A 21,007-nucleotide genomic window follows, 5' to 3' on the forward strand; every position below is an offset into this window, starting at 1 on the left:
CTAAACGGAGAAATACAAAAATATGAATTAATAAATGAATATGTAAGTGATTTAGTAAATGATTGAGCGAGTAAATGAAATAAACTTTTTCACTTTGCCCCATCCACTTTGCCCAGCAAGTACTTGATTGATTGTAGAAAATATTAAAAATACAAATATGCTTAATTCAAAAAGTCAGTAATCCAACGTTATAAAGCACAAAAATTGCAAAATATTGCAGACACGTGTTTCGGTGTTACAAGGAACACCTTTTTCAATGCAAAGAAGTGTGAGCTTCTGGTTGAAAAGTCATCCGAGAAAAGGTTACTTTTCATCCAGAAGCTCACACTTCTTTGCATTGAAAAAGGTGTTCCTTGTAACACCGAAACACGCGTCTGCAATATTTTGCAATTTTTGTGCTTTATAACGTTGGATTACTGACTTTTTGAATTTTCAGCACAAAGGTATTTATTCGTTAAATATGCTTAATATTTACTAATTCAATATTTCACAGAGTATTAGAAGGCCTGATTTAATATTTAAAATATTAATTAACAAAAACTTTATTATTTTATTATAACCAAAATAATTTTTGATTTCGCAACAAATTATTACAATATGAGTATCAATTTTTGAAAATGGCCTGTACTATCATATGTTTTAATCTGTAGTATTTTTTTCCTGACTGGAATAGATTACACGTGCTAATATATAAATAAAATATTACCAGATGGGTGACGCTAAAAGCAGAGTAAATATATCACCATTTCACTTTACCCAGCTATTTCAGCTTGTCTCACATTCTCCTATTTATGTAATTTCTTCTTTGTTTTGTTAATATTATTTCCTACTTCTAAAACTTCACTTTTATCTTGCCGTAAGGCATCGTAACTTAGTTCTTTTTTTCTGCTGTGAATTGTTTTAACATGCTGAAAATTTTAACGATAGGCCTTATTTGGAGTGAAATCAAACAACTTTGGGATAGCGGTCCCTTGCAGTACGTTAACGACATGTGGAATATAATAGATTTCATCACCAATTCACTTTATGTTGCTACTGTAGCTCTCAGAATCATCGCATATTTTCAGGTAAGTATTCTAGCTGAGGCTTACTTCACACTTCTTTCTTTAGAGGTTTGTTGTTGAAAACTTGATATGTATTGCTATTCCATTACATACCTTAATGGGGTTCAAAAAAAGAAGCAGGAGAAAACTGTTAGGTGGATAAATGTACAATACATTCGTCAAACTTTAGATTAATTTCAAATGAGGACGAAATGTTGCTTCTCTGTTAAAGTTTTGAATATTGGTCAATATCAATTACATTTGATTAACAAACCAAACGTTTTATCATATTTTTCTTTCTCTTCGTGTACGAGCTAATTCGTGAGTACTTTTTTTTTTTGTGTTTTCTAAAGTATTTGACTAAGTACATTAGGAATTTTTATGGTATACGTACTACAGAATAGGGTGGCTCAAAGCATGTTTGAAAATGTATTTTAAAAAATACATTTTCAAAATTCTCTCAGTAGCATGTTGGTTACATAATATGCATGGTGTTATACATTATGTAAATGTTAGCATTTTTTAATGCACATATATTTATGAGTATGGAAAACTAAAAAAGAGATTAGTGTAAAATATGCCAAATAAAAAAAATCCCTTGTGAGGGAAAATAAGCTTAATTTTACTAGCAAGAAAAGAGTCATTTTATAGTTTAGAGCTCGATGTATAAACAAGTAACAGCATAGTTTTTTTTTTTTTTTAAATTTAAAAGAGTATTTTACTTTCTGCTTCACTCGTTTTAAAAATCAAAGAAGCCAAATGGAGATTAAAAAATAAGGGCTTGTGCAATTTGGCCTCAGATATTTTGAAAATCAATAAAAAGAAAATATGTTTTAGATGAGATTTCCTTTGATAAGGATATCGTCATTTATTATATCCTTTATGCATGTAAAAATATTTCCTAATTCTCTTATTTTTCTTCAAGGTGCAAAAAGAGATAGCCGAGGACACAGGAACGGCTTATCTTCCACGTGAAAAATGGGATGCCTGGGATCCCATCCTTATAGCCGAAGGGCTTTTTGCAACGGCTAATATTTTCAGGTAAGCAGAAAACACTATTTGTATCCATAGAGTCGATTCTTGTTTCCATTGCGTTTTTGTTTAAAAGGGAATAATCTGCTTTATTTTTGGCATTATATTGCAGGCAGTAGAAAGTGTGTTTTAATCTTGTTGCTTTGTGAAACGTTTTGTACGACTTTACTTGGTAAAAGAGAGATTTAATATTAATACAATTGACGATAGTTTTTAATGCATATATTTTTGAAAAGTGCACGCTGGTTCAATATTTTTTGTCTTGACGAAACACGTTGAATAAAACTGCCGTATGAAATCGAATTAAAAAACAATAAGAATTAAGATTATTTCAAAGAAATTAAATACTAATTTTCAGAAAACATGAAATATTTTATTGCCTAAACTTTTTGGTTTAAACGTGGTCTTGGAACTTGTTTAAAAGCAAACAATTAATATTTTTTATTTGCTCAGCTCAATGCAACTCATACTGCACTCGAATGAAAATATCTCTTAACCTTAATCGAAAATTACTATGATTTTTTTTAAATTGTTTTCTTTTATTTAAAATGTTTATAATATTAAATTATGCCGCAGTTTAATCATTGTCGTATTTTAAATCAGCATAGGAGCGTAATGCTCTAAGGTTAGCGGCCCTAAGGTCGTCATAGTTTCTAAAAAAACCCCTTCCCCACAAAAAGTGGAATTAATTTTTTTTTTATGACAGCAAAACGGCGATGATGCAATTGCATCCGGTAAGAATATATTTAACTTTCCTTTTGTTTAAAATTAGAACTTAAAGTTGAGATACGTTTTCCTACAGATTATTTCTTTCTCTTTAATTACATCTACTTGAATTCCCTATAAGTTTAATAATTGAACAGATAAGGAATTTTACGTTATACAAGCTGTCACCATATGCATGTTTCCAAGAGGGCCACCTTAAGGGAAGCAATTTGTAAACTAACGCAGAAAGGTATTTTTCGGTGCTCCACTGGATTGTTTTAATTTGTTAACATTGCACATGGCTCTGCTTTAAATTTTTTATATCTATTTTCAGAACAAGTGAAGCCATGACAGCCCACAATTATTGGGATTAATTTCCTTTTAGTTTAGCATTGTATTTTGCTTGCAGAAGCTAAACCAGTTAGCCGACAGTGTTTTTCCAGTGACTTTAACATATGGGCCACCTCCGGAACACTATGCTTTAGAGCAGTGTTTCTCAATCGTTTTTGACCCGCGGACCTGCAAGATAGTTTCTAAAAAAATCACGGACCCGTATTTTTTTTTTTTTTTTTTTGTAAAAAAAAATATTGTGTTTACGAACCGTAAAAAAAACATGTTAATTTGTTCTACATACCGGTGAGGCTTTTCCCTTTTTTCTTTTCTTGCAGAGAGAGAAAAAAAAAATTTTACTCAGGGATAGTTAAAAACGGATGAAAGTATTTTGTGAGCAGCTCTGGATTTTTTTTTCCTTTTTTTGCAACGTCATAAAACAGTCGACCCTTTATTTCTTGATTTTCACGGGACAAGAAAGTTTCGAGCTGAAGAGATTTTGAGATACAGAGGTGTTTTGACAAAGTTTCAAAAATATACAAGAGCAAAGTCAAAGAGTTAATATATTTTGGACGCTTATATTGCTGCTCATTTTACTGTGCGATTTATTGTGATTATACGTGTTTTATCAGTTTCTATGCTTATATCAAAAATAAGGTTATGCATAGCAATAAAGACGATAATCATCTTTCAGTGATTGTCGTACAAAAGATTGAGATTATTTACTTTATTTACAGCCAAAATAATTTAGATATTAGAATGACTTAAACACAGAGAACACCAAAAAATAACCGAGATCGATTATTTGAAAGCAAAACTCGCGAAGCTTTCTTATTTTTACAACAATACCACCTACCGATAATTTTCTCAGGGAATATAATATTAAACAATTTGCTGTACATACAGCAACATTGTACAACATTTGCTTGTACATAGTTTTCCATGGGCTACTTGTTCCGCCAGGCTTCGAAGATTACATGAAAATCGACTGCTTCGAAGATTACGCCAAAATTTGAGATACAGAAAATATAATCGAGATAAACATAAGGGAAAACATTTAATTTATACTAAAAATGTAGGGGAAATGAAAACTTTTGACGCCAGGAAGTTTTCGAGATAGGCAGGTTTGAGACAAACACAGGCTCGACTGCAAAAATAAATAAATATATAAATAAAACTTTACTTTTGTGTGTGGGATAAAAGAATTTTACAAAAAAATATTTAAATGATAAGATGAGTAATTATTATAAAAAGTGTGCAAAAGTAATAAGCAGGGAGTTAAAATCATAGAACAATGCGAAAACAATGTTTAATTGCGGATCATTATTATGGTGCTTTTTTTTTTTTTTTTTTTTGAGGAGGGAGCATTTTTTTTATGGGGACGAACGAAACTCTGAGGATTGATCAAATTTTCGACAATCTGTCAGACGGACCACCCGTTGAGAATCACTGCTGTAGAGATGACTCACAAGTTACAATTTTGAAAATATATTTTTAAAACAGTTATATTTTATTTAAAAAAAAAAAAACATTTACGTGTTAAGTGTTAGAAATAACTGCAAAATTCAACAAAAAAACACTATGGCCACATTTGGTAGAAAGGTTGGATGTAAAAAATCGTAAAACTACGAATTAAATCCCTAGTCGCAACGGTTTGCGGAGAAAATTTGATCTCGTGCAGTAAAAGCGGTTGTGACTACAGATTTACTTTTACGGTCTTGCGCAACTAACCTCACTACTAGATAGAAAACGAAATTTTCAGAGGGTTTTTTTTTTTACTATACGTTAATGCAGAGTATTAATCAGTTTTTACTGAATTTTATTTTTCAGTTCGCTGAAACTGGTGTATATTTTTTCCGTGAACCCCTACCTTGGACCTCTCCAAATATGCTTGGGTCGAATGGTGATTGACATTATCAAGTTCTTCTTTGTTTATTCTCTGGTACTATTCGCTTTTGCATGTGGCATGAACCAGTTATTATGGTATTATGCTGATATGGAACGACAAGTGTGCTTTTCGAAAAATGGACAAGATAGCAAACTAGACCATTCGGCTTGCTTAACTTGGCGAAGGTTCTCAAAGTAAGTTAAATGTGTAATAATAAAGTTAATGAACTGTGTGTGAACTTTTTTGTGAAAAAAAAAGTAACAATGCATTTATTTATTTCAATATTTTATTGGTGTTTGCCTGGTGGTTCTGTACAAATACAGTCCAATATTCTAAAAAAAACATATGAATAAGTTTTTTTTTTTTTTCGAATTATATCATGTCCTTATTTTTTTTAAATAAAATTAGAATAGGTAAAATCTAACAATATCTGGTTAAAATACAATTTGGCTGAATTAAGTAAATACTGAGATGCTAATTATTCTCTTTCTTAAAAAAAAATGATATTGCTACTGATGTATGAATTTTTTTTTTTCATTTGTACACGATAAGGGACAAAATGCCAGTACAGTAGAACTCCAATTTTTCAAACTCCAACCATACAAATCCCTGATTATCCAAATCTTTTTTTAGAATTTCAGAAAAAAAAGAAGATAAGTAAAAAAAGAAGGTGAAAACGTCCTGCAAATTAAAAATAATATCTATGGCTACGCGCGCAATTATCCTTTTACGCGCGAAGCTTATAATAGAACACCTTATTGTGACTGAGATGCTCAGCAAGTAATGACTTTCATTAACAGTACGATACGTACATGGTCCATACATGGCTAAATAAAAGCTCTTTCTCTTCGGAAATAGTTTTCTTCTGTCATTTTCAACGTAATACAGAAATTGATTAAAAAAGATCCGGTTCTCAGAAACATCCAATCATTCGAATTTTCGGTTATCCGAATGGGTTTCCGGTTTCAATTGATTTAGATAATTGGAGTTTTACTGTAATAGACTCTGTGTTACTTATTCACTAATACGGGAATTTTATTGACTAATTTGCGTAGGAACTAACTATTAAGGAACGCTCGTTTTTTTCCTATTTTTTTTGCATATTTATTTACCGGTATTTTTTTATTCTTTTTAATCACAATCAGACACAAATTCATTTTATTCTTAGTTCAAGAAATTCTGACAATGTAGTATTATTGCTAAATATGAAGCAATATTTTTTTTTAGTTTTATACTTTGACGATTATAAAAGAATATTTCTTGAATAAAAATAAAGCTATTTTTCGCATTCATTTTTTTTAGTTTGTTTGAGTCGTCCCAAACTCTCTTTTGGGCGAGTTTTGGTCTCATCGACTTGGACAATTTCGAGCTGACGGGGATTCAGAGCTACACCAGATTCTGGGGACTGCTCATGTTTGGTTCCTACTGCGTCATCAATGTCGTCGTTCTTCTCAATCTCCTCATAGCCATGATGAATCATTCCTATCAAATAATTTCGGTAAAAATACTTCCTTACTTTTAAAACCTTACAAAATAGAGAAAGTAATGTCAAAATTGTATCTTTGAGTAGTATATTAACCCTCAATAAAATATTTAGAATTACAAAAGATTTGCATAACGCTTCCCTACAGGAAAGTACAAGCATTCTGCCCTAAAAGGAAATCATATTTATCTGCAATACAATTAATGAATCTAGAATAGAAAATTCAAATATGTCTCTCTCTGTTTTTTTGGGTTGTCACAGAGCTGACACTGGCTGGAATCTATTTTTGCGAGGAATACAAGTTACTGAGTTCATCAAAAAACACTTGCTGCGTCGCTCGGATTCGCACGGTCTACCTCAAAAATAAAATTATGTTATGATGCATTAAATAAAAAATATGTTAAGTGCATGTTCAATCCGTGCTGAATAAAAGGGAAAAAGAAACATTTTATAAACTTTCCCTTCGGAATAATGGCGACAGTTCCTAAACATCCTCGTTAAAATTTGGACCTTAATCCTTAAAAATTTCCACCCGAAGAAGAAAACTTCGTAAAAAAGTTTACGCTCCTCTAAAAATCAAAATACCGGAATAAATAAGGATAAATTTAGCTAAAAGGGTCATTAGAATAATGGCAACAGTTCCACAATAGCGGCGACAGAACCTTTGAATCCTCATTAGGACGAAAACCACAGTCCCCCCCAAAATCCTCAATACAATCTCGATATTAGTCCCAAAAAATACTTTGTTTAGTGAAGTAATAGTCTTTTAAAATATCTTTCAGAGTAAGAGAAAAATTCCCTATAATTTTCCATTAGACAGTTCAAACTCTCCATTAGAGAAAGAAAAAAACATTCCTTAAAATTCCCTATTATGATAAGGACATCTGTTTCCTGAAATCCCTGTTAGAATTAGGGTTGTAGTTTTCAAATAGCGTCAATAGTCCCATAAAAATACCTATTTAGATAAGGAAAGCGGTTCCTAAAACCCCTTTCAGAATGAGAAAAACATTTAAAAATAACGCAACATTCTCCCTTTTTTTATCCACATCAGAATTGGGAAAATAGCTTCAAAAAATTCGCCTTTGAATAGGTTTTTCTAAATGTCTCCACTGACACATAATGACGGCGTTAGTCCCTGAAAAATTCACATCAGTATCAACCATTCTTAAACGACGGTAACGGCAACTCTATAAGTCCCGATAAGATAAAAGTCAATGGTAAAAGTTTCCATTAACACTTCCAAAATCCGGGATTATGTTCTACCGGTAGTGCAAAAAAAAAAAAAAAAAGACTCGTGATGGAATAATAAGAAGGGAAAATTTTAAATTCCTCCATTACAGAAAAAGCCTTAAAGCAAGAGCAAGAAATTTATTTGTTCACTCTCAAGCTAAAAATAACAACAGATAATTCTGCTAAACGGTTTCTTCTCGCTAATTAAAACTGAGCTCGAAGCCGACGATAAATATCCGGAAATCCTATAAAAAAAATGCTTATAACTTTTTCCTTGTTAATTACGGCTCTTGCATTTTTCGAGTTCAAATGAAGGCAAAGCCCTAAATGGGCTTTTGGCACTGGCTTTCCAATCAAATTAAAATCGAGAGGATACGATAACTATTTCGGGTAGAAAGAGGAATTTCAAGCCCATTTTGGGTCCTAAAACTAAAATCGGTACTTTTTTAGCATTTGAAATTCCCCCTACGACTCTTCTCCAGATGCAAAAGTAAAACACTGCCAAATTTGACCAAAATCCAACCTAAACTGGGGATACAAATCTCTAAAAATGAAAAATAATTCTCGTTTTAGAATGTGAAAACAACTTAAAATGACAATTTAGGAGGTTTTCTAATAATCACTTGAACTTTGGTTGAAGTTCATCTTGTGTTTAAGGGGTTTAGCATGATGCAAAAATTTAACAAATATGACATTTTTCAATGAGATACTCTCAAATTTATAATTTTCTTTAAAATTGGAATAAAAAACCATATTACTTTTCTAAACGAAATGTACCGCACGTTCTATTCTGCACCTCTGATAATGTGTACACAAAATGTTTTTAATGATGGTCGGTGGATTAGTTAAAGCTTGAAAAGGTAATAAGTAAACAAGCAAATTCATTTTTGCATTTATAATATTAATAAGGATAAGAGAGGGAGTGGGGTACCAAATAAAGTTCGAGTCTAGTGTCCTCTAAAATGCGAGTCCTGTTCTACACATTTCCTCATCTTCAAACTCTACTCTCATTTTTTTATAGTTAAGTATTTTTAAAATTAACTACTATGCGGCTCCACCCCCTGCATGTTTCGCTCACCGACCCTCGTTCTTAGCTGTTGACGAGTTTTTGTATTCTGCCTTTAGCGTTGTACTTAAAAGGATTGCCTTATTCTCGCCACCATCATAGCGGCTGTTACGTATTTTAAGATAAGAAAGTATGTTTTTTTTTTTTTTTGCATTTTTTTGCTGATGATATTTTTATGATACTTCCCTTTAAAAAAAAAATTGACGCAATGTAGGCTAAAAAAAGATGATGGAGTAAACAATTTAAAGCGGTTATTTAACTGTACTTGTGAATGTCCGCTCTAACCAGAAGTTTACAGAAACAGCATCTTTAACATTGTGATTTTTTGCAACATGTAATTTGATAACCGATACATCTTACATAAACCTAAATATTTATAAATCAATACTGAATACATATATAAATATAGCATTGCTTCAGAGCAACAGTAAAACATCTAATCCCATGAATAACACTAAAATATCCTAATGTTGCTCTGAGGCGACGATATATATTTTTATACAGTCTCTTTTGCTTAATAAAACTTATATTTTGACATCTTTAAGGAACATGCCGACGTCGAATGGAAATTTGCGAGAACCAAGCTGTGGCTGAGTTACTTTGAAGATGGAGCGACGGTGCCTCCCCCTTTTAATATCATTCCGACTCCTAAAAGCGTAATGTATCTCTTTCGGTGGCTGAAGAGGAAGTTTTGCGCAACAAGAATTGTTAAGAAAAAAGATCTTAAAACTATACGGGTAATGTGCTTGCCATAAAGTAAAAAAATATTATTGTGTAATTTTTTATCGTCATTTGTGCCGGTACATTTGAGCATAATTTGAATAAGAGTGAAAGAAAACAGCACTTTTTTTTTATATAAATAAAATTGTAAATACATATTAATTACACAAAGTGGCTCTTTTGCCCAAAAACGTTATTTAGTTAGCATTTATTCCAAAAGTTAGGCTGTGCTGTAAAACAAAAATCTTAGGAGGGGTTAATATACTGAATGTATGAGCATAAAAATAGTTCATGCATACTAAACGCAAAAGCACTAAATAAAAATGTAGTACCTCTTTTGTCAACGTGATTGAGTAAGCGGGATTCGTAATACTACCGCAAAGATTCAAGATAAAGTCAGAACTTTAGTTCAATAAATTCCAAATTTGTTCAAGTTGATAAAATTTTTCACCACATGTATTAAATTGAAAGAATTTTTAACATGAGTTAAAATTTATTGAAAAAAAAATCCTAATGAAAAAGGGAATTTAAGACACGTTTTTAACATGCTTTCTGCAAAAGAAGTTTTTATCAACTACCTCATGAAATCTTTTGGACGTTATGTGTTATGACGTGTGACGTATATTAAGGATATTATATTTTAAAAAAAACGTTCTACTATAGCGATGAATTCTCACTATTCAAAACTCGACTACCGACTACTGTAGCCACCTATTTTCACCCTTGTAGCAAAATTTCTCATGTCCGTCCATTTATCATGATATAGATTTGCGGATTTCCTTCTCAAATGTACTGTGACAAACTTGAGCTTAAGACGAATGTTTATCACTGCAACATGCTTGAACAAAGCAAACAAAATTCTTTTGCATTCTTCCTTTTCCATCACAATACGTAAATCTGACTTCTTTTTGTGATGTATGAAACAAAACATGTTAAATGTTTTTATCAAACAGATACATTTTAGTTCAAACTACTGTAAATTTATACAATTCATGAATTATTGGTTTTTTCTATGCATTTGAAAACAAACATTAAGCCGAAGATTTTATTATACTTTTTTTTTCTTCAATTTGTTTTAACTTTCAAAACATATACATTACTTTCAATTGACTTTATAAAAAATGTCTATGTCTTTTCTACATCTATATGCAAAATTATTTCTGACCAATCTCCTAAGTAGGTGTAAAATTACCTTCATAGAAAATTTTCGTCACTGACATAGAATCAAGATTAGTATAATCCACATCGGAAGTTCAATAGCACACAATTCATTTGAACGAGGAAAAAATAGTTTCACACTTATCTGCAACAGGACAACTCCTAAATCATATTACAGAGTTGCTGTACAAAATTGAATAGGTGTCTGTAACTCGAAAAGAAGATAACTCAGGAAAACTCTAACGCAGTGAAATTTCGATATGCCGAAGTAGAAGGGAAGATGAAAAAAATCGGCTAATTCAAACCAAAAACAAAACTTAAGAATAAAATGAAATACTACCAATAAAACTCAATACGTTTATAATATTAGCAAGCAAATTATAAAATAATGTGCTGAAGAGATTATAAATATGCTTGACATAATTACGGACGGTTAAATTACTGTAGAGGGTGTTCCGTTTTAACCTGCAAGACCTTTATTTTCGCAACCGTTAATCCTAGATGTATACTTCCAATTGCAAAAATGTTCAACATCAGATGCAGAGTTAAGTAATTAAATGTTTGAAGCAAAAATAAAAATGAGTTAAAAAATACAAAATTTAACTTTTTATACGGGCTTTAGGTCCCCAAACCAATATTTAGAGAAATAATCTCCATCGAAAACTATTACTGACATTAAAAACTTGACATTTGTTCGACCAAAATTCAAAGAGATATTCGTGTTCAAAGTTTTTAGGGACCATACAGAAGATGAGATTGAAACTTATCGCCCTTTCAGAAGAATGAGATTGTCGAAGTAAAAAAAAACAAGGTAATTTACATTTTATACTGCTATTCAAAAACAAATGCAAATATTATGCCGTGATACACAAAAACACACAACAAAACCTCAAAGAATTTCAAAAACCACAATCTATGCACACATATAATTTAAACACTTGTCAACCGCTATATTTACCCTCAAAAAGTGATATTAACGGCGAGTGAAAACTGGTGTAAGTCACAAAACGCTGCCTTTCATATCTCGATGAATATTGGTAGTACTAATTTCAAACTTTTTGTGCTGGAATTATTTTTCAATGGTGATTATTTCCCTAAACATAAGTTAAGGGACATGGGGCCCGTATAAAAAGTTAAATTTTGTATTTTTGATCAATTTTTATTTTCACTTAAACTTTCGGTATCTTAACTCTGCATCTGATGTTAAACATTTTCGCAAGTGAAAGTATACCTCTAGGACTAACGTTTGCGAAAATAAAGGTCTTGCTGGTTAAAACGGAACACCCTGTACATATACAGTACACATTCTGGAACATCTCTAAGAAACTGAGATTTCGTAAAATTTTCTGGAAACCGATACAGCTTCTTTTCAAGTAAGGCAGTAACGTTAATTAGGAAGAAACCTTTTCAGTTACTAGAACATTTTATAAAACCTCGATTTCATAGAATTTCTAGTAGTTCTGCAATTTTGTTTTATATTTACATTGCAAATAACCATATTTTTTAAATATTATTTCAGTTATAGTAGGTTTTCGTTTGAATCTTAAATCAGAGAATATGTTCTAGTTCGAGCATTTTGTCCTGATACAAACAGTAAATTCTGATTTAAAGTCGGAAATATCAGCAAGAACTGATAATATTTTATGCATACGCACTGTGGTTAGGGATAAACTGATGAAATTTGTTGCAAATAATATGACTTATGCAATTGAGTTTTTTTTCTTTTTTTTGAACTTAGAATCAGAAATAATTTTACACGTTAGAAAGTTTCAATATTGTATTGATAAATTTGGGAAACTTTTCTCAGTTTTAAGTGGAAGCAAATTTCACTTACTATTTTAATCAGTTTATACCATACAATACGTTTCGTAAATCTACAAAAAGTTATGGGCTTTTCATGTATGCCTCGTAATACTATCACGCATTGATGCAGTAAAGCTGAAAAGTGCTTGTTTCTTGTGTAAAGATGATACTTCTGTAAGTAATAAATGTGTGTACACTCTACAACTGTTGTACTGTAAAAACTTATTTTCAATTAGCAATTTAGTTTAATATGCTCTGATAAGAAATATATAAGAGTAAGTGTTAGTGCATATGATTCAAACAAAATTTTAATATTACTCTTTCAAAATTTATTTACGTAATTTATTGCAAAAATTATTATTAATAAGCTTTTTGTTCTGTTACATATACAGTTTTGTACTCTTTTGTATTCATATTATGTTTTACCGCTGTTTCGTTCAATAATAATTTTTTCTTCCCTTTCATTCTTCTCCTTCCAAAGTTATTAATAGTGAGTATCGATTTTGTTTTGAATGATCCTTCCCACATGCATGAGGTGCTATAGTAACACGGACACTGGCAAAGCACATTAGCACGTTGTAGCATATAGAGAAGCTCATAGATTAAGCCTCGTTGGTTGCACTTTAGAAAAGCCATGTCCTTAGTCTTCGCTTAGGCATAGTACATAGATCTTTGTATTGTTTATTGTAAACGAATTTGTGTTACGCACACAACTTGAGCAAAGTATGGGGGGGGGGGAGAATTATAGTACACGAGAAAATTTCCTGGTAAAACCACATTTGTGATTGTTGGTACGATTTATTGGTTAAGTTTTAAGTAGCAGAGTTACAACAAACGCAAATATTTTTTTTCCCAGAAAACTGCATTATTTTATCTCTGAAAAACAACAATAATAGTTGCTTTAAAAATTAATAGGTTTAAAATGAGAGCCAATGCTAAGACAATTAGTTTAATGGGTACTTGAATGATTTGATAGTTTCTAAGCAAATAATAAAATAAAAATTGTCCATTTGAAACGAAAAATTAAATTTTAAACAAATGTTTTTTTCATTTAAGTATAATTTTGAATCAGTCAAATAGAGCTATTTTGGCAACATGTTACTCTCTACGTTTTGAATTACAAGAAAAAAAACGTGTGCCTAGAAAAAACGACCTAATTCAAGAAAAAAATAATTTTGTTTTTAAAATCAGGCTTAAATGTTAAACAATCTTCCACTTAGATTTACAATGCTTAATGAGTCATTGAATGATTAGGAAAATCATGAGGAATTGAAAAATTAATTCAGGAAAAGAAACCCGATACTTCTTGTATCTGTATGCTAAAATATAAATCCATATATTCAAAATACTTTTAAACATTCTAACTCAAAACATATACTGCTAGTGTGCTTAGGGTAGATATTATTCCACCTAATTAACTTCCATTATTTATCAGAGATAAAAATGAACCCTTGTTCTTCAAAAATGTGAATTTCAATGTTCGTCAGTAAAAACTTTCTTACCGTAAGATGACACTTTTTAATGACAAAGTGCACTTTTAAGCGATCATTCTTCGTATTACATTTCAATAATTATGCGATTGAAAAATAGCTTCATGTGGACGTGTTGCTGAGCTTATTTTGTTTTCCTTTTAATTTGTTTGTCATTATTATTACTACTATTATTACTATTATTATTATTTTTTTGGAGTTAGTACAATATATAGAGCTCAAAAAATAAGTCGATGTTGCCATCATCGCTTTATGTGTGCTTTATTTGGCTCTAGTTTGTTTTGTGACATCAGTATTGTGCTAAAAGTGCTGTGTAACATTCGTGTGAACCGTTTGTTAATAGTATTTTATGAAATATTTGATTGTATTCCCCTTGTGGGAAGCATGTTATAGTACACATCTGGATTGTTGGTGTTCGTCCATGGACGAGTTTACTTTAGAACCGGTTAAAAGGATGGGTTTCTATAATCAAGCGTTGACAAAGCAAGTTTCGTCGTGAAGTATTGTTGTTAGTGTACAATAGGAAATTAAATTAAAAGTAAAATCGAGCTCAACTCTGCATTACGTTATACAATGCACATTGAAGATCTCTTGGTTTGCTTTTCGCGTTTACTACTTCCCCATTCCCTAAGAATTCGATGTTTTTTGGACAATTCCACAGAGCGCCAACAACACTGAGGAGCACTTATGAAATATTTAGTAAGATTTGTGACATTTTATAGTGCACTTTTGTTTTAATATTAACTAAAAATAATCGTATTTACATACATTTAAATATTTACCATATTTTCACAACAATAGAAGCATTTATATTGTTAAATTCCAAAATAGCAGATTCCAAAGGTTTTTTAGTTCGTTTTTTGAGAAAAAAAACCGATGAAATATGTTTTAAAGATTTTGTAATAGTAGTATACCATACTATAAAGACTAGTCATTGTTTTATAAAGTGGGTGCTCCCAATAAGGCTAAAACCCCATCATTCAACGTAGGATAGCAAAATTTCGCTAGATTGATATTTTTTCTAAATCTGATGATGAAGCTTTCTAAAAAAGCAGTTTGTTATCAACAAGCAGCTAGCTTTTCCTGTTTAACAACTAGTACAAAAATATTTGGCGCACTTACCTAATTATAATTATATTTGAGTAAAAGTGCAGGATGGTCGCAGTATGTCTGGTATCAATTGATTTTGAATTTTAAAGGTATTTCATGAATGGCTGAAATGATATATTTTTTTGCTTTTTTAGAGGAAAGCAAAACAAGCAAGTGAAAGAGACCTTCGGTATAAGGTAACATGATTTCTGATCTTCTCTATCGTCTTTTGAGTTTTACAAATTTATTTACAAACGCTGAAATATTGATAAAAATTCAATATTTGATTAGGCTTCCTATTATAATTTGGAAATAATAGTAAGATAAACCTATTAATTACTTATCAAATACTCGAAACCTATTAGCTAAATTGTAAGCAATCAACGTTTTATTAGACTAATTTTAGTCGGTGGATCTTGATTTACACTATATATTTTCATAATTTCTTTCTGTTTACTTGTAATTCGTAGTTTAGCAATACAAATTTTCAACCTAACTATGTTCATATTTTTTAGTTAAAACGTAGAGTTCACTGTTTTTAATAACCTAGGTAGGTGTCCGAAGCCTACTCCATTCAGCAATGATGCAACAAATCAAGAGAAAGATACGTCATAGTACTTAAACAACTACAGTTTTATAAAATACCTGTCTCCATTATTTTAACCTATGTAACTCGGTCGTGTAATAATATACTCATTGTCAGAATTGCGCTTCACCCTCAACATTAAAAAAAAAGCTTTTTTTTTTGTATTACCAACAATGCGTTTAAAAGCAAAACTTTATACTAACTTTTCATAATGTATTTTCAAATCATTATATTTAGCAAGTATTAAACCTGTTATAAATCACTTGAGTACTAAAATATGAAAAAAATGTCTGCTTCTAGTTCCGTGCTTTTAGCAATTATTATCGTAAATTTATTTTTCCATTGGCAAAATACAAAATTATAGTACTTAAAAATATTAAGCCTCAAAACCGGTTTCTAGTATTCTACTACCTGCTTAAATACCACATTCATAAGTGCTGCTACTTCTCTGAAACTTTCAAAAAATCATCATATATACTATAATAGCGAAAATACATGATTGTGTAACGCTCGGACGTCCACAAACAATGAAACTCGAGCCAATACAGGATGCTGGAGGGCATTGTTTTATTGTTGGAGCAAGTAAAATTCGGTAATTTCATTTTAAATTGCAGTGGATTCCCTACTTTTCCTCGAACTTAATAGCTAAAAAATAGTAAAATAAAATTTGTCATAGATTCATATAAAAAAATGGATGTTGCTGTGATCAGTATGTCCTGAGAAATTTCAAATTATATTCGTTTTCTTTTCTTTCAAAATCCTTTATTTTTTAAACGAAAAGTTGTAAATAAATCAGTTGTATGTCACGTGAGAGACATAAGTTGGTCGCTACGATACTCATCTGATTATTCAGGGGTGAACTAGATCCAGAAACTTCTGTTACTGGAGCATAGCCGGTTTTGGATTATTTATTGCAATCGCCATGATACACTTTAATAATGTTTTTTGCCAGTTTTTGCAAGCTGGGAACAGCTTTATGCTGATTATAATTTCAAAAAGCAAATCCTCAAAAAATTAAAACTTTTGATGAGTTGTTTATTTCATGGTTTTGAGAATAGAATGATTATTTAACATTGTTCTATAGAATTCTGTATGTATTTTTTACTGTGATTTCATTCATATTTTCCTTTTTAAACGTGAAAGAAGGTCTTTATATGAATGAAAAAGATGATTATTAAACTCTCTAAACTGAAACATCCTTTCCGCATTATTGCGCACGAATTTGCTGATTTTCCTTTCGATACTGAAAGTTACGAGACATAATTAATTTTAAAAACTGGAAAGTTTCTAGTGAGTTTTAACTCCATTATATGCGTTATGTATGCGCTAAACGACTATTGAAACTTAAAAAACACAAACAACAGATTAAAAGTGGTAGTAATAGAGTTTTTTCATTTCTAGAAAATAATGCGCAATTTGGTTCGAAGATATGTCACTAAAGAGCAGAGAAATGCTGACAACCAAGGAGTTACTGAGGATGATGTGAATGAAATAAAGCAAGACATTTCAGCTTTTAGATTTGAATTGATTGAAATAATGAAGAACAGTGGTTTCAATACATCAACAGCATCCGACCAAATGCAAGGAGGCCTCGCAAAAGGTGAGATAAATATATCTAGGTTAATAAAGCTTAAAGCGAAGTTATTTGCATTTAAGTAATTGCTTTTGCACATACCAATAATTGTACGATTGCAGTATCTATTGTAATTTTGAAAGTAACCACATTAAAATCATTTAATATTATGGCCGAATCTTGAATAGATGCGAAAAAAAAAATATTTTGACACCATGAAATATATTGTTATTTTACTTGTTGTATTGTTACAAAAAGATCCGCTAAAGTGCATAAGAATATCCTGTAAATAAGAGTACAGAGGATTGTGTATTTTAGTTGGCTTTACTTCATGAATTCAAACCGAATAAATGCGAGTCCACATCAATACAAAAAAAAAATAAAAATAAAATAAAACGGAATTGAAAGATCTAAATCTAAAATAACAATATTTCAAGGTGAAACTAAAAGAACACGAATTAATGAGTTTTGTGCGGTAAAGTAAATTTAATTTTAAATTAAAAGAATTGTATTTAATAGTAAACAATTTAATCTATACAATTCCTCTTTAATATAAAATATTTTAAAAAATATTTTTAGGTACTGGTGGAAAGAAAGGTCGACAAAAGGAACGTCGTTTGATGAAAGGGTTTGACATAGGAGTAGTGAAACAACCGCCAAAGAAGTCAGATGTTGAAGCTTCTGCCAAATCGCCTAGAACGCATTGGCTAAAGTTGGCACATTTAGCTAATGGCAAAAAGCAAGCTAAACGACAGCAAGGGGCTAAATGGCCTTACAGCGAACGGAACTCACGTAGTTCTAAGCAGAAGAACGAAGAAAGTTTACGAAGTCACAGCATAGAATCTATGAGCTCCGAGGTGACGTCAGAGGCTGAAGCTACGCACAACGACACTACCTCCAGCGAATCATCTTTAAGCCTCGCTGCCTCTATCAGTGGTACACCAGCGTTAGAAATGGGTAGTAATGATGGAGTTACTATAGTAGTCAGTGATGACGAGTCATTGAAATGCGATCGTGCCACTAATACAGATACACCTGCTCTAAAATGGTCCAAACTAACAAGAAAACTGGGTGAGCTAACTTTTCCTTCGCGTCTGAGAATGGCCTTCCATGATAACGTTCCGGAAAGAGATCATTCAGTAGATCACCATCATGCTAAGTTGCACCATCTCGAGCCAGGAAAGAAGGCGAAGGCTAGAAGAACGGTAAGCGCCCCTGCTCCAACTGCGAACCCAAAACATCATCAGCTAGTAATGAGGTCCCAAGGTAAAGCGCCATACGCTTCGATTCCATCTGTAAGCGTATCTGTACAAAACAACGCTCACACTATAAGCACTTTATCGGGGAATATAGGAAGCGCCGAAGATCCACCATCTACTGGAAATTCCACTTTAAACTCACCGTCTTCCCCCAAAACACCAAAAATTAGACTTCAAGAACGCTTCCCAGTGCCTACGGTTCACATTGAAGAAGAAGTAGTGAAAGTAAGTGCAACTACAGAAACTTATTCCAGAAATAGCAGTGTAACATCGAGAAGAGATTCAGATCTTTCACTTGGATCCCCATCCCCGGAAAATACAAGTCCAAATGTTACCCATGCGTCCCAAAGCGAATCCTTAGTACCTAGTCAACCTGTAAGTTCCCATAAGTCTAGCAATGGTACTCTTGGTCTGATTTCTACCGTTTACGGAATAGAGCCTGTTAATAAAGAGATGAGAACTGGTTGGATATGACTTGGACTCACTTGTAGTGGTGCCAAATCAATTATTTTTGTATAAATTCCTTTGGCACATAGAACTAAATCGAATAGCTCCCTGTCCTACAGAGCCTGGCCAATAGGCAGCTGTAGTCTCTTTACTTTAAGCTTTTAAATGCTCTTGCATATCATTTTTTCATAATCGTTTTTAACCATGGTTAGCTTTACAATGTATACCAACTCAAGAAGTATGGTTTTAAAACAATACTTAAAGTCTATGCAATTCAGTTTTTTATTGAAGCTTAGAAATTTATAAAATAAATTTTATAGAAAACAATACATCGTTGTACTTTAAATATTCCTTTAGTGGTACCTTTTCTGTACAAAGTTTTATGAATATTCTCATAAAATTAAAAGTAATGTTAAAGTTTGAATGAGCTATTAAAGTTTGTCCTAAAAATACCGTTGCATTTTTAAAGACAAATCTATGAAACATTTTAAAACATAGTGGATGTTTTTAAATTCAATTCCGTTAAAAATGTCTCGCACAATAATTAATTTAAAAATAAATCTATGCTACTCCGACTTTACTCAATGAGAGGAGGTCAAATAAATACGTAACTGGAATGGAAGCTATTGCTGATAGGTAGTCCTGAGACGAAACTATTGTCTGTTGGCCACTTTCTGTCTCTTTTAGAACCTTGAGTCAGAAAGAAACTAGTTACATAGATACTTCAAAACCAGAACGTCCATTGATTAAAACAGATTCAAAACTATTACAGAAAATGTTATATAGTAAAATTTAATTAACAAATGTTCCGCAAGTAATTTTGAACAATGAAAAATAAAAATATATCTATATGAACTAAGATGCAAAGCTCTTTTGAGTATTTCATTCAAGTTTAATATTTTAAATGTTTCTTCATATGCTACAAACTTCCAAACTGAAGAAGTTAAGGAGAGCATAATGACAAGTATAGAAGTTAACGATTCTTAAAATGAATTCATTAATTATTTGAATTTTATCTTTCATATCATGTTAATGAAAATACAACGAATTTATACCAAAGCAATGCTTTATAACAGACGTCAGCAACCCTTTTTTTTTGGAAGCGAATTGTTATCAAGCAAAATGCTGGTATAAGGAGGTTTCTCGTATCCGTGTTATTTTTGTGTCGACTTCTCCTTGAAATTGGGCTTTTAGTTTTAAAGAGTAATTTTGTGTTGTATTTGTTCAGAAAAAAAGCACGCTTTTAGTGTATATCTATAAACTAACAAAACTATTAGTAAAGGAAGTAATGATAATATGAAGACAAGTTGGTATTATGGAGCCCGTTATTATCTTGACAATAAATGTTATTTATGTATCGGTATCTACCAAAATCTTTATATGGAGAGACCTAGTGTGAAAAACGATTGGTTGGTTCAATTGCTAGTGTGAGTTCATATTTAAAAGTTAGTGTGTGGTTAAAACTTTGGAAAGACAAATCTAAAGTTTTATTCTTGCTTTGTTATCAAACAACTGGTAGGTGTTTGCAATCTGGATGTGTGGAATATGATTTACTGTAGAAATTTTCATTTCTTATTCTGTTCGAGTATTTGCTTCTTCTTCTTTTTTTTTTTGTGTGTGTGGGGGGGGGGGGCGCACCGCATTTAAGGTATTGTTACCTAAAATATGGAACACCAATAAGGCAAACTGCTTTTCAAGAAATTCACATTTTCAGATTCGTTCATATTGGGCTCACACTAAATTTGTTGGGGCGTTTTGGCTATGCTTCCAATTATTGCCAGTAAACTTCCTATGTTTCATTTCCTAATCCTTTATTTTGAATAAAATAAAGTTTTTGTTTTTGAACGTTATTATACAAGGTGATCCTAATTAAAGCTCCAATTTCAAATCACTCTAATTTAAAAACTACTGTTCAAAATGACTTGATATTTAACTAAAAGAGTCACGGGGCCAGGTGATTGTATTCGGTTAGTGAAAACAAAATGTTGCAAAAGATGGCGATAGATGGAGCTTTCAGAGTAGTTTAATGGAAAAGACAACTATCAACGTACATAGTTGTATAGTATATATCTGTTGAAGTACATAGACTTCAACGGATTACAAAC

General features: G+C 31.5%; 1 protein-coding gene across 1 annotated transcript in view; it reads left to right on the forward strand.

Moving 5' to 3' along the window:
• The window catches only part of LOC129230995 (transient receptor potential-gamma protein-like), a 163,361-nt gene extending 144,432 nt beyond the window's left edge, over window positions 1-18,929 (forward strand). The window contains exons 7-14 of the mRNA XM_054865239.1: window positions 928-1,067; window positions 1,969-2,084; window positions 4,941-5,192; window positions 6,301-6,496; window positions 9,323-9,514; window positions 15,193-15,234; window positions 17,025-17,223; window positions 17,776-18,929. Coding sequence (XP_054721214.1) covers window positions 928-1,067; window positions 1,969-2,084; window positions 4,941-5,192; window positions 6,301-6,496; window positions 9,323-9,514; window positions 15,193-15,234; window positions 17,025-17,223; window positions 17,776-18,929 — 2,291 coding nt within the window. The remainder of the gene's footprint in view (window positions 1-927; window positions 1,068-1,968; window positions 2,085-4,940; window positions 5,193-6,300; window positions 6,497-9,322; window positions 9,515-15,192; window positions 15,235-17,024; window positions 17,224-17,775) is intronic.
• The last annotated feature ends 2,078 nt before the right edge of the window (window positions 18,930-21,007 follow it).

The sequence above is a fragment of the Uloborus diversus genome, chromosome 10, assembly GCF_026930045.1.
Source record: "Uloborus diversus isolate 005 chromosome 10, Udiv.v.3.1, whole genome shotgun sequence".
Lineage (NCBI taxonomy): Eukaryota > Metazoa > Arthropoda > Arachnida > Araneae > Uloboridae > Uloborus > Uloborus diversus.